Here is a 14571-nt window from a genome sequence, read left to right as displayed (position 1 = left end):
TGCACGGTAGCATGCGCCTCGAGGAGTACAGCTGGAGAGAAACCGTAACAAGGATAAATGTCTCACATATGTGATTATGATGCTGCCAGGATCAGAAAAAGGGTTTGAGAAATCAGGCTACGAGGATCAATAGGCAAGTGAGAAATTTTCAACATTGCTGATACATTCTGCAGCAACCCTGGCTCAGTATGAGGAAATGGCTGAAGATGAAGGTGTAATGAGTAGCATGCTCAATATATCAGAACTATTTGAACAGGAGCTGTCTTTTAATCTTTACTCATTCCAAAGAGAACTGCTGAAATGCCAAGTATGATGTGGCCACGATTTATTTCTTTCAGACAGATCTAAATAGTTTTCATTGATTGTTGGGGTAAAGACTCCGAGATGCACGTAATGGACAGAATTACCTGGTCTGAATGAGCTCATCCCCTTTCTTCCATGTGATTGTGGGTGTTGGAGAACCAGAAACACAACATTCCATAACTCCATCTCTTCCTTCCAGGACCGCTGTGTTTAGGGGTCGCTGAATGAACATTAATTGTCTGCGTACACCAGGTTCTTTAAAGCCAAAAAGAGGGAAAATTTAGCATCAGAATGAAGGGTATTACATGAAAAAAAATGAAAATTCTATCCTAGACAATACACAACTCAATCCGTTTGAAGCAATCAGAATGAACTAGATTTTACGGGGTTAGGTGGCCACAGCCTCCCCCTCATCCACCATGTTAGAGGAGAGGAGACTGCCGAGCAGAAGAATGGCTACCCCACAACCATTTGACAGCCAATTGGCCATTAAAGATGAGGGGGTAAATTTTCCGGCCCCGCATGCTGTAGGAATTGGCACAGACAGGGCAGAAAATTTGGCGTACCACTTAAAGCTCCATTAACCTCGGGAGGGAATTTCCAGTCTCAGGGTGGGCACGACCGGACAGGGAGTCCTGCCTTAGATACCAGCAGCTCTCCACTACCGGCAGTGCCAATGCGAGTGGGGCAGCTGTCGGTATTACACTTGAGTGATGAAGAAAGGTTTAGCACTGGATTGCTATTTGGGAACTCTTTAGGAGTCCCGAAAATGGAGGTGGGGTGGGGGGGGGGGGGGGGAGGGGGCTGGGCTTTGAGAGGCGAGGGGTAAAGGGTTAATGTACATCTTTTGAAGTTCCTCTGATGGACGCAGGAAGCAAGTTAAGATGAGCCCTAACCTGCCCATCTTCAGCCCACTCAAGGATCCCTGCTGGGGAAGCTGTTTGATTGTGGGCCCCTCCTGCTGCTGGTTAAATCCCAGCAGTGATGGATTAGACCCTGAAGTGGGCATTAATTTCCAAGGTAAGGCCTCAATTGGCCTATCATGATGATAGCTGATTGTCTAGGTGGACTTGAGCATTAAATATTATACAGTACTCAGATAAGATACTGTAAGGTACACTCTGTTACTACATATGAGTGTCCTGGGGTTCCTGATCTTGGGTTAGCGGCACATGATAGAAAGTTAGCCAGCAAGATGTATTAAATGATATTGTTTTTGGAGTTAAATCTGTGTCTTTTAATGTTCTTCTTTCAACCTGAGATTTGACACAGCCCACTGGCAGGTGGGCATCCTAACAACACCCTGTCGGTGGTAACATAGCAATGGGGCCGGGGGTGGGGAGGCAGGGAAATGTGCGTAGGCAGCCCACCTGCCTGATTTTACATACGCCCTCAACCTTCAAACCAAATAACGGGAATGTAAAATTCAGTCCAATGTTTACATTTCTGTACATCAACTGTATTGACAATGTCTGAAAACCATATGAGCTGTTTCTACTCAATCACTCACGAACATTGAAAGATTGCCCAAGCACTTTTTCTGTTACTCATAAAGTTTAAAGTAAAGGTTATTTATTAGTCACAAGTGAGGCTTACATTACTACTGCAATGAAGTTACTGTGAAAGATTGCTTGGAACCATTTTCCAACTAATAATAATAACAGGCTCCCAAAAGGCAGTATCAAGTTGAAGGAATGCTGCACTATCAAAAATACTAGTCTCTGAAAGAAACATTAACCTGAGACCCATCTGCCTGTTCTGGTAACTCAGGTAGATATTAAACACCTCACGTCATTATTTACAGCACAGCAGGGAGTTCTGTTCACATCGTAGTCAACACTCCTCCCTCAACCAGTGCAATCAAAATCAGAATAACGGTTATTCATCACAGCGCTTTGTTGGATCGTGTAAAGTGTACCATTTTTTCTAGGCCCATTTGCTCCAGTCTAAGTGGGTGAGATTACTGCAGAGGATAGAAATTGTGTGAGCACCATGTGTACTTCTACAATCACAGCTCTAAACTAAGGCCTGGTCCACCAGGTTTCTACCACACTGATAATCTACCAGGATATTGTGATCTTGGGGTGGGCGATGTCCCTCTTATGTCAGCCTTAATTGTTCCAGAAAGGAGGAATTTCTGAGGTCTGTCAAAGGCCTTCCTCAGGAATCCCACTCAAAGCCTAGTGAATCCCATGAGAGGGATCTACAGGGCTCATTCTGCCATAGTGAAGGCCACAGTGAGTCAAAACAGTAACTAATCACCAACCAATGATACCACACAAAGTTGCTCCCCCTCTTCTTTTTGAGCTGCTGTCTGAAATTTGCTGCTTTGGTGGGGTGAACATCAGAACATATGAATTAGCAGCAGCAGTATGTCCTTCAGCCCCTCGAGCCTGCTCTGCCATTCAATAAGAAAACGGCGGATCTCATTGTGACTTTAACTCTACTTTCCTGCCTGCCACCCCCAACCACCTGCACCACCCCCTCTCCCCTCCCTGCAACCCTATAGCCCTTGACTCAGGGCAACTTGTTTGAGCCCCAAGAAAGACACGGGTTCTGCCCCACTGCATTTCTACCAGCTTCAATGCCCTTGTATGATCTCTACTCTCATCATTCATGCTTTAGTTTATAAAGACTTGTTAAGAAGGTAAATACACATGGGATATAAGGTAATTTTCTAAAGTGGATTCAAAATTGGCTCAGTTGAAGGATACAGAGGATGATGACAGAAGGCTGCTGTAGTGACTGGAAACCAGTGTTCAATGGCGTACCACAGGGACCTGTGTTGGGCCCCCTATTATTCATCATTTATATAAATGACATAGATGTCTATGGAAGGTGGGTAGGAATAGTAAATTTGCGGATGACACAAAGATTGGCCGGGTGGTTAACAGTGAGGTGGAGTGTCGTGGGCTACAAGAAGATATAAACGGAATGGCCAAATGGGCAGATAAGTGGCAGATGGAATTTAATCCTGAAAAGTGTGAGGTGATACACTTTGGAAGGAGTAATTTGACAAGGAAGTATTCATTGAATGGAGGACAGTAGGAAGTTCTGTGGAACAAAGGGACCTCGGCGTGTTTGTCCACAGATCTCTGAAGGCATGTTAGTAGGGTGGTGAAAAGGCATTTGGGACTTTGCCTTTATCAATTGAAGCATAGATTACAAAGCAGGGAAGTCATGTTGAAGTTGTATAGAACTTTGTTAAGACCACAGCTAGAGTACTATGTGCAGTTCTGGTCACTACATTATCGGAAGGATGTGATTCCACTGGAGGGGCTGCAAGAGGAGGTTCACGAGGATGCTGCTTGGGATGGAATATTTAAGTTATGAAGAGAGGTTTCGGTGGAGCAGAGAAGACTGAGAGGCGACCTGATCGAGGTGTACAAGATTATAAGGGTCATGAACAGAGTGGATAAGGAGCAGCTGTTCCCCTTGGTTGAAGGGTCAGTCATGAGGGGACATAGGTTCAAGGTGAGGGGCAGAAGGTTTAGGGAGGATGTGAGGAAAAACTTTTTTACCCAGAGGGTGGTGACAGTCTGGAATGTACTGCCTGTGAGGGTGGTAGAGGTGGTTGCTTTACATGCTTTAAAAAAACCTTGATGAGCACTTGGCATGGCATAACATTCAAGGCTATGGGCCAAGTGCTGGCAGATGGGATTAGGTGGGAGTTCAGGTGTTTCTAATGTGTCGATGCAGACTTGGTGGGCCAAAGGGCCTCTTCTACGCTGTATGATTCTGTGATTCTAAAAATATATGGTGCTCTTCCACAGAAGGTCCATAAAATCAAACTCCAATTAAAGAGCAAGTGTCACTCACAGGATGCTTGAGTAAGTTTTAGCTTTTAGAAATATCTGTGACTAACTTTAAAAATCTTGTACATCTACAATTATATATCTTGATCTTAACTAAAGATTTCTGAGAATTAATATCTCCTCCTTTGACTATAATGGACAAAGATAATTGCCTAACAACAGATGACATCACTGGGGAATCTGAATATATCTCCTGACTATTTTTACCAATCTTTTGATTTTAAGGATGTATTAAAGATTACATTCATGCCTGAAGATAATTATTATGCAGATACAGCTGTTTCTAATACGATTTTTATTTATTAAATTCTATCCTCACCATGAACAAGTCAAGTTTCATTGCAATGATCTAAAATGATATTTTGTATCTCAGTTTGCATCATTAATTACCTTGTAATGAGCAAGCAAAAGTTATCTTTAATTGACTAAACACACAAGGTATGCTCTAATTCAGGACTCCATATGGCACGGCAATTATTTTAGTTCATGGTTAAAAAAGTGGTCATCCTGAAGCATTCAATAATTGGTGCAAAAAGCACGGGGCAATTTAGAACATTTTCATGCAGCAAATTGCTCTGATCTGGAATGCAATGCCTGGAAGCAGATTTAATAGTAACTTTCAAAAGAAAGTTGATTATATACTTACAAAGAAAAATAATTGCTTGATTGTACAGAACTTGAGTATTTCTGACAAAAAGAGACATGCTGTTGAAGCTTTTCATCTTGCACTTACCAGGATAGATTTGCATGGAATCTCAAAGAGAACAATAATTTATGCTGTCTGAGAAGAATGTTGGAAAGTGGACCCTAGTCGATAGGGGCAATGCCATGGAGAATGCACCTACAAACAGTGAACTGCCAAGCTAATGATTACATTCAAACCAGGCACATCAACTCTGGTCAAGACAGTGCCATGAATATGGCTGCAACCAGCGGAGAGTTTTCTCCTTGATTCCCTCTGACTCCAACTTTGCTAAGGTGCCTTGATGCCATACTCGGTGAAATGCTGCTTTGGTGTCAAGGGCAGTCACTCACCATATCTGGCATTCAACTTTTTGGACCATGTTTAAACCAAGGCTGTAATGAAGTCAAGAGCCAATTGATCCTGGTGGAACCTAAACTGAGCATTTGTGACCAGGTTTGTCACTTTGTTGATGAGCGAGAGTAGACAGATGGGGTGGTAATCGGTCAGTTTGAATTTGTACTGTTTCTTTTGGATAGGGCATACCGAGGCAATTATCCACATTGCTGGGTAGGTGCCAATTTTGTAACTGTACTGGAACAGCTTGGCTTTGGGCATGCCAAGTTCTAGAGAACAAGTCTTCAGCGCTATCGCCAGAATACTGTCAAGGCCCATAGCCTTTGCAGTATCCAGTGCCTTCAGCCGTTTTTTGATATCATGTGGAGTGAATCGAATTGGCTGAAAACTGACATCTGTGATGCTGGGGACCTCAAGAGGAGGGCGAGATGGATCAACCATTCAGCACTTCAGACTGAAGATTGTTGCGAATGCTTCAGTCTTATCTTTTGCACAGATGTGCTGGGCTTTGCCATCATTGAGGATGGGGATATTTGTAAAGCCTCCTCCTCCTCCAGTGGGTTGTTTAATTGTTCATCACCATCCGTAGCTGGAGGTGGCAGGACTGCAAAGCTTAGATCTGATCCATTGATTGTGGAATTACTTATTTCTGTCTATTACTTGTTGCTTATGCTGTTTGGCATGCAAGTAGTCCTGCATTATAGCTTTATCAGGTTGACACCTCATTTTTAGATATGTCTGATGTTGTTCCTGACATGCCCTCCTGCATTCTTCATTGATTTAGGGTTGGTCCCCTGGCTTGGTGGTAATGGTAGAGTGGGGATATGCCGGGCCATGTGCTTACAGATTGTGGTTGTGTACAATTTTTGGTTAGGTACATTGGCCATGCTAAATTCTCCCTCAGGGTAGCCAAACAGGCGCCGGAGTGTGGCGACTAGGGGATTTTCACCATAACTTCATTTCAGTGTTAATGTAAGCCTACTTGTGACACTAATAAATAAACTTAAATTTAAACTTCTGCTGCTGCTGATGGCCCAAACCGCGTCACCGATGCCCAGACTTAAGTTGCTAGATCTGTTCGAAGTCTATCCCATTTAGCATGGGGTGGTAGTGCCACACAATGCATTGGAGGGTATCTTCAATGTGAAGACGTGACTTCGTCTCCAGAAGGACTGTTCTATGGTTATTCCTACCAATACTGCATCTGCGGCAATCAGGTTGGGAGCATGAGGTCAAGTATTTCCCTCTTGTTGGTTCCCTCACCATTGGCCACAGGCCCAGTCTAGCAGCTATGTCCTTTACAACATGGCCAGCTCAGTCTGTGATGGTTTTAGTGAGTCACTCGGTGATAGACATTGAAGTCCCCACTCAGAGTACATTCTGCGCCCTTGCCACCCTCAGTGCTTCCTCCAAGTGGTGTTCAACATGGAGGAGCACTGATTCATTAGGTGAGCGGGAAACGGTATGTGGTAATTAGCAGGAGGTTTCCTTTCCCATTTTGACCTGGTGCCATGAGACTTCACGGGGTCCAGAGTTGAAGTTGAGGACTCCCAGCGCAACAACCTCCTGACTGTATACTACTGTGCCGCCGCCACCGCTGCTGGGTCTGTTCTGCTGGTGAGACACGACATACGTATCTATACCCAGGAATGGTGATGGTACGGTTGGGGACATTATCTGTGTATGGTTCCGTGAGTATGACTATGACAGGATGTTGCTTGACTAGTCTGTGATACAGGTCTCCCAATTTAGACAGATGTTAGTAAGGTGCCTAGGTCAATGTCGGGTTGTCCGAACAGTTTTATTCATTTGTGTTTTCTTTATAGTAGCTTGCTCGGCCATTGCAGAGGGCAGTAGAGTCAGGAACATTGCTGTGGGTCCGGAGTCACATGCAGGCCAGACCAGGTAAAGAGGGAAGGTTTTCTTCCAGTTGGGTTTTATGGTCGTCATGAGACTTTTAATTCCAGCTGTTTCATTGACTTTAACTTCCACCATCTGCCATGTTGGGATTCGAACCCCGAACCCAGATTATCACCCTGGATCTCTGGATTACGAGTCCAGTAACCATACCAATGTGCTACTGTCTCCTCCTCTGAGAGGATCAAGAGATTAAGGGAACAAACAAGAAAGGGGAGCTGAATTCTAGGATCATCATGACTATGATTAATGGTGAAGCAGGCTCCATTTTTTATATTCATTCGTGGGACATGGGTGTCGCTGGTTGGCCAGCATTTATTGCCCATCTCTAGTTGCCCTTGAGAAGGTGGTGGTGAGCTGCCTTCTTGAATCGCTGCAGTCCATATTCTATGGGTTGACCCACAATGCCGTTAGGGAGGAAATTCCAGGATTTTGACCCAGTGACTGCGAAGGAATGGCGATATATTTCCAAGTCAGGATGGTGTGTGGCTTGGAGGGGAACTTGCAGGTGGTGGTGTTCCCATTTATCTGCTGCCCTTGTCCTTCGAGATGGAAGTGGTCGTGGGTTTGGAATGTGCTGTCTAAGGATACTTGGTGCATTGCTGTAGTGCATCTTGTAGATAGTGCACACTGCTGCTACTGAGTGTCAGTGGTGGAGGAATTGAATGTATGAAGATGTGGTGCCAATCCAGCTGGCTGCTTTGTCCTGGATGGTGTCAAGCTTCTTGAGTGTTGTTGGAGCTGCACCCATCTAGGCAAGTGGGGAGTATTCCATCACACTCCTGACTTGTGCCTTGTATATGGTGGATAGGCTTTGGGGAGGTGAGTTACTCGCCGCAATATTCCTAACCCCTGACCTGCTCTTGTAGGCCACACTTGGAATACTGTGTACAGTTCTGGTCACCCTATTATAGAAAGGATATTATTAAACTAGAAAGATTGCAGAAAAGATTTACTAGGATGCTACCGGGACTTGATGGTTTGAGTTATAAAGAGAGGCTGGATAGACTGGGACTTTTTTCTCAGGAGCGTAGAAGGCTGAGGGGTGATCTTATAGAGGCCTATAAAATAATGAGAGGCATAGATTAGCTAGATACTCAACATCTTTTCCCAAAGGTAGGGGACTCTCAAACTCAAGGACATAGGTTTAAGGTGAGAGGGGAGATATACAAAAGGGTCCAGAGGGGCAATTTTTTCACACAGAGGGTGGTGAGTGTCTGGGACAAGCTGCCAGAGGTAGTAGTAGAGGCGGGTACAATTTTGTCTTTTAAAAAGCGTTTAGACAGTTACATGGGTAAGATGGGTATAGAGGGATATGGGATAAATGCGAGCAGTTGGGACTAGCTTAGAGGTTTAAAAAAAAAGGGCGGCATGGACAAGTTGGGCCGAAAGACCTGTTTTCATGCTGTAAACCTCTATGACTCTATGACACTGTGTTTATGTGGTGAGTCCAGTTGAGTTTCTGGTCAGTTGAAACCCCAAGGATGTTGACAGAGATTCAGTGATGGTTACGCATTGAATGTCAAAGGGCGGTGTTTAGAGTGTCTCTTATTGGTGATGGTTATTGCCTGGTATTTGTGTGGCGTGAATGTTATTTGCCACTTGTCAACCCAAGCCTGGATATTGTCCAAATCTTGTTGTATTTGAACATGGACTGCTTCAGTATCTGAGGAGTTGCAAATGATGCTGAACATTGTGCAATCATCGGCAAACATCCCCACTTCTGACCTTATGACGGAGGAAAGGTCATTGATGAAGCAGCTGAAGATTGTTGGGCCTAGGACACTACCCTGAGGAACTCCTGCAGAGATGTCCTGGAGCTGAGATGACTGACCCTCCACAACCACAATCATCTTCCTTTGTGCCAGGTATGACTCCAACCAGCGGAGAGTTTGCCCCCTGATACCCATTGATTCCAGTTTCGCTAGGGCTCCTTGATACCACACTCGGTCAAATGCAGCCTTGATGTCAAGGACTGTCACTCTCACCTCACCTCTGGAATTCAGTTCTGTTGTCCATGCTTGAACCAAGGCTGTAATGAGGTCAGGAGCCGAGTGACCCTGGCGAAACCTAAACTGGGCATCACTGAGCAGGTTATTGCTGAGCAGGTGCTGCTTGTTAGCACTGTTGATGACCCCTTCCATCACTTTACTGATGATCGAATCTTCAGTACTATTGTCGGAATGTTATCAGGACCCATTGCCTTTGCCGTATCCAGTGCCTCCAACCATTTCTTGATATTACGTGGAGTGAATCAAATTGGCTGTAGACTGGCATCTGAGATGCTGGCAACCACTGGGGGAGGCCGAGATGGATCATCCACTCGGCACTTCTGGCTGAAAGTTGCTGCGAATACTTCAGCCTTATCTTTTGCACTGATGTGCTGGGCTCCTCCATCATTGAGGATGGGGATATTTGTGGAGCCTCCTTCTCCAGTGAGTTGTTTAATTGTCCATCACCATTCTTAACTGGATGTGGAAGGACTGCAGAGCTTAGATCTGATCCATTGGTTGTGGGATTGCTTAGTTCTGTCTATCACTTGCTGTTTTTGCCGTTTGGCATGTAAGTAGTCCTGTGTTGTAGCTTCACCAGGTTGACACCTCATTTTTAAGTATGCCTGGTGCTGCTCCTGGCATGCCCTCCTACACTCTCCATTGAACCAGGGTTGATCTCCTGGCTTGATGGTAATGTTGAGTGAGGGATATGCCGGGCCATGAGGCTGCAGATTGTGCTGGAGTACAATTCTGCTGCTGTTGATGGCCCACAGCACCTCATGGATGCCCAGTCTTGAGTTGCTAGATCGGTTCGAAGTCTGTCCCATTTAGCACGGTGAAAGTGCCACACAACACGATGGAGGTTATTCTCAATGTGAAGGGTGGACTTCATCCCCATAAGGACTGGACGGTGGTCACTCTTACCGATACTGTCATGAACAGATGCATCTGCAGCCGGCAGATTGGTCAAGCATGTTAGTTCCTCTTGTTGGTTCCTTCACCACCTGCTTCAGACCCAATCTAGCAGTTATATCCTTTAGGACCCAACCAGCTCGATCAGTAGTGCTGCTGCCCAGCCACTCTTGGTGGTGGACATTGAAATCCCCCAACCAGAGTACATTTTGCACCCTTGCCACCCTCAGTGCTTCCTCCAAATGCTGTTCAACATGGGGGAATGCTGATTCATCAACCGAAGGAGGACGGTACGTGGTAACCAATAAGAGGTTTCCTTGCCCATGTTTAACCTGAAGCCATGAGACTTCATGGAGTCCGGAGTCGATGTTAAGGATTCCCAGGGCAACTCCCTCCTGACTGTATACCACTGTGCTGCCACCTCTGCTGGGTCTGTCCTGCCGGTGGGACAGGACATATCCAGGGATGGTAATGGTGGTGTCTGGGATGTTATCTGTAAGGTATGATTCCGTGAGAATGACTATGTCAGGCTTTTGCCTGACTAGTCTGTGAGACAGCTCTCCCGATTTTGGCACTAGCCCCAGATGTTAGTAACAAGGACTTTGCAGGGTCGACAGGGCTGCTAGTTTTTTTGCCTTTGTCTTTTCCGGTGCGTAGGTCGATGCCAGGTGGTCCAGCTGGTTTCATTTCTTTGCTGAGGCTTTGTAGCGATTGTTACAACTGAGTGGCTTGCTAGCCTGTTTCAGAAAGCAGTTGAAAGTCAACCACATCGCAGTGGCTCTGGAGTCACATGTAGGCCAGACCAGGTAAGGACGGCAGATTTCCTTCCCTAAAGAACATTAGTGAACCTGATGGGTTTTTCCGACAATCGACAATGGTTTCATTAATTCCAGATATTTTTTATTGAATTCAAATTCCACCATCTGCCGTGGTGGGATTCAAACCCAGGTCCCCAGAACATTATCTGGGTTTCTGGATTAATAGTCGAGCGATAAAACGACTAGGCCATCGCCTCCCCCATATGGTCTTCTGATTTTAAGTTTCAAAAGTATTTTGGCTAAATTCCACACGAATAGCTATTAATTAAAGTAAAATGAGGTGGAGAATCAGACCCAACCCAAAAAATGCACTGTAGTCTGGTTGAAGGTTTGAAAACTACATGCGGGAGAGTTATGTTCCCTGCCCAGTGAAGCAGTTGAAGTTACCTCATTGAATGTTTTTAAGACAAGGATAGACAAAGTTTTGAACAGTAAAGGAATTAAGGGTTATGGTGAACAGGCAGGTAAGTGGAGCTGAGTCCACAAAAAGATCAGCCACGCTCTTATTGAATAGCAGAGCAAGCTCGAGGGGCCAGATGGCCTACTCCTGCTCCTAGTTCTTATGTTCTTATGTTCTTATTATGTCAGAGTGGGAGAAGTACAGAGTTTGGTGCCTCAGGGCTCAGGACTGGAACCACTAATTGTTCCAATTTACATTAATGCCCGAGCTTTGGAAACTGAATACAAAGTAGTTGAATTAGCAAATGATACAAAACATGGAGCAATGCAATAGAAAGAGGCAGCTCAAAGCTGGACCAGGGATGTACGTGGGTAGGACAGCGGCAGATGACACCTCGTGCAAATGAAGGTAAAGTGCTGTACACAGGAAGGAAAATCGAGAGTATGTTTACTCCATGATCATCAACCATAATTTCTTGCTGTTTTTGATGCTGACTTTGCTGCTGAGTATTCTCAGCAATTCTTGTTTTATTTTAGATGGACGACATCTGCAGCATTTTGTCTGCTCACACTCCATGATTGGTGATGAAATAAATCAGAGTGAAGTTATTTGAGACCTAAGAATTTTAATAGACTTAATGCCAAATATGTCCAACCAATGGAGCCAACAAGATGCAGAATCGGTAGAATGCAAGTCAGAAGAGGTAATAGAACATAGAACATAGAACATTACAGCACAGTTCAGGCCCTTCGGCCCTCGATGTTGTGCCGAGCTTTGTCCGAAACCAAGATCAAGCTATCCCACTCCCTATCATTCTGGTGTGCTCCATGTGCCTATCCAATAACCGCTTGAAAGTTCCTAAAGTGTCCGACTCCACAATCACAGCAGGCAGTCTATTCCACACCCCAACGACTCTCTGAGTAAAAGATCTACCTCGGACATCCCTCCTATATCTCCCACCATGAACCTTATAGTTATGCCCCCTAGTAACAGCTACATCCACCCAAGAAAATAGTCTCTGAACGTCCACTCTATAATGATCACACTTCCTTGTGCTTTGTTCAGTTATGGTCACTGGAGGCAGCCCTATGAGTCACAAGGGTTATACTAGTGACAGGAGTCTGAGTTATGAAACGAAAATGGAAAATAATGGATTGGATTTTACCTGTCCCCACCGAGTATGTCTTTGGCAGGAAGGGCACCTAAAATAGGGCAGGTGCCAGCCCACCCCACCCTCTCACCCATCCCCAAACTCTCCTGCATAACCCAGTGGATGCCGAAATCACCAGTCTGCTCACCAAATGTAAATAAATAGTTAAAGGTGAATTGAGCTTGACAATACGCTACCCATGCCGCATTTTGGTTCTCATAAGCAGGTGGGTGGGACTGAGCAGACCATTTTTCAAAGAGGTTTTTAAAAGAGGGGAAATGAAAGAGTAGTACTATCTTCAGGGGAGGGGAGGAAGACTCTCTTAGATCGTACCCCCCTTCCTTCCTACCTGTCTGCTCTCCAAAATCCACCTCCTCCCTAAGCTGACCAATACCCCAGACTTACCTCACTACAGGATCATTGGACATCCTTTGGACTGACTGCAGTCCTGGCAGACCCAAAACTGAGATCTTGGCGCTGCTGGGTCAGCTGGAGCCGCAGTCCAATTGGGTGGGCCGGCAGCTCCTGAGGGTAGGGCTTCCTCCCCAGTGAGGGGTGGATGTTCTACTGTGAGTCCACTTAGCCTGCCCAAAGTGTTTCATGGTTGCGGCTAGGCTTACACGGAGTGAGTCGGCTTCCAGCTGATTTCATGCCAGAGGTTGGGGTTCCAGAGGGAGCCAAGCAGAAAAATACACCCCACGAGCTTATAAACTTGGAGAGGAGGTGTTTGAGGAACAATCTTATTAAGGTATGTTAAACTCGAAAAATACTCTAAACTGTGGGATTGGAACTATTGAACATGGCATCAAACTGGAAGAAGATACTTTTGAACAGATATCATGCAATTCATGATCAATTTGCAGAATAAATACCCAGATATCATGAAACTATTCTTCATATAAAGAATGATCACCAAGTGGAATTAATAACCATATTGGGGGGGAAAATCTTTGGCATTATTTGCTGAATGATTGCACATTATACCAGAGTTCTTAAATCTGTAGGTATCTTGGTATCTCAGTTAAGTTACTGAGAGATTTGCTTTCCATTGGTTTGCCCCATAATCCTAAATGAAATGGAGAAACTATTGGTTTACAAGTAATCAACTCTGAGTCACCTGTTGCCCTACTTTATACTTCAAATTTTAACTTGGAAGCTGCCCAGCAGCAGACACTTTGGGTGGGATTTTCCAGCCACACTTGCCCCAAGACCGGAAAATCCTGCCCTAAGTCAACGGGCCTTTGTATGGTCCATGTCCCGCCCGTTACGACTGCCGAGGCAGTCGGGATGGGGAAACGTTGGCCCTTGTGTAAGATTCTCTTGCGGTATCGTTATTGTCATGAAATAGTGAAGGGAGGCCTTTTCTTTGATGTCAACTGGCAGCATTTATCATCCCACAGGGAAGAAAGATGGACATTCAGAAATGGTTGGGGGGGGGGGGGCGGTGGGTGGGGGGAAGAATTTCTGTCCATGCTTGCTCCAAAAACCGGAAAATTCCCCCCCCCGAAGTCAATGGACCTTTATATGGTCCGTCCCCCCCCCCCGCCCCCGGCACCACCGCCCACTACGATTCCCATGGCGGGCAAAATGGGAAAATTGCCCCCTAGGTTTCCACTGCATTTCCGGTGCAGTACTACCTATCGAATGGGAGCAACTGCAAGGAATTTCCAAGCAAAAGTGCTTGCTACCTAAAACCAGCCTTTGTAATAAATTAATAAAATGGCACAATGTGAATAAAATATGTCAATAAGTCCTGAAATATCACCTTTTCTCACCTTTAAGGCAATGAGGCAAAGTAGTCCTGCCTTCATAATGAGGAAGGTTACATTTTGAGCTGCTGTATTGCATTTCCAGTTCAGATTTGAAAAGGAAAATCACATCACCGTGGTAACATAGCCAGTATACCATTGACTTGATGAAGCCACCCCGCTGCTTGACTCCGTATGATAGACTTGTTCCACAGCATAGGCAGAGGCAGAGGGAGACAATAGTGGAAATATGCTTGTGCCTCAGGCATTGAAATTGTCTATCTCCTCCAGCATTCATAGCCAAATATGGTTAAACTGCTGTGCCGGGATAAGACTTCAGTTTTGGGCCTAGAAATGTGGCGGCACGGTGGCACAGTGGTTAGCACTGCTGCTTCACAGCTCCAAGGGCCTGGGTTCGATTCCCGGCTTGGGTCACTGTCTGTGTGGAGTTTGCACATTCTCCTTGTATCTGCGT

At 45.3% G+C, this 14571-nt stretch overlaps 1 protein-coding gene across 1 annotated transcript in view; it reads right to left on the bottom strand.

Moving 5' to 3' along the window:
* dcc (DCC netrin 1 receptor) overlaps positions 1-14571 on the bottom strand; it is an 868461-nt gene that overhangs the window by 604567 nt on the left and 249323 nt on the right. Inside the window, exon 4 of the mRNA XM_078241787.1 lies at positions 408-558. Coding sequence (XP_078097913.1) covers positions 408-558 — 151 coding nt within the window. The remainder of the gene's footprint in view (positions 1-407; positions 559-14571) is intronic.

The sequence above is a fragment of the Mustelus asterias genome, chromosome 1 (genome assembly GCF_964213995.1).
Source record: "Mustelus asterias chromosome 1, sMusAst1.hap1.1, whole genome shotgun sequence".
In the NCBI taxonomy this organism is placed as follows: domain Eukaryota; kingdom Metazoa; phylum Chordata; class Chondrichthyes; order Carcharhiniformes; family Triakidae; genus Mustelus; species Mustelus asterias.
The sequence above is the reverse complement of the archived record's forward strand: the minus strand, read 5'-3'. Positions and strand labels throughout refer to the sequence as shown.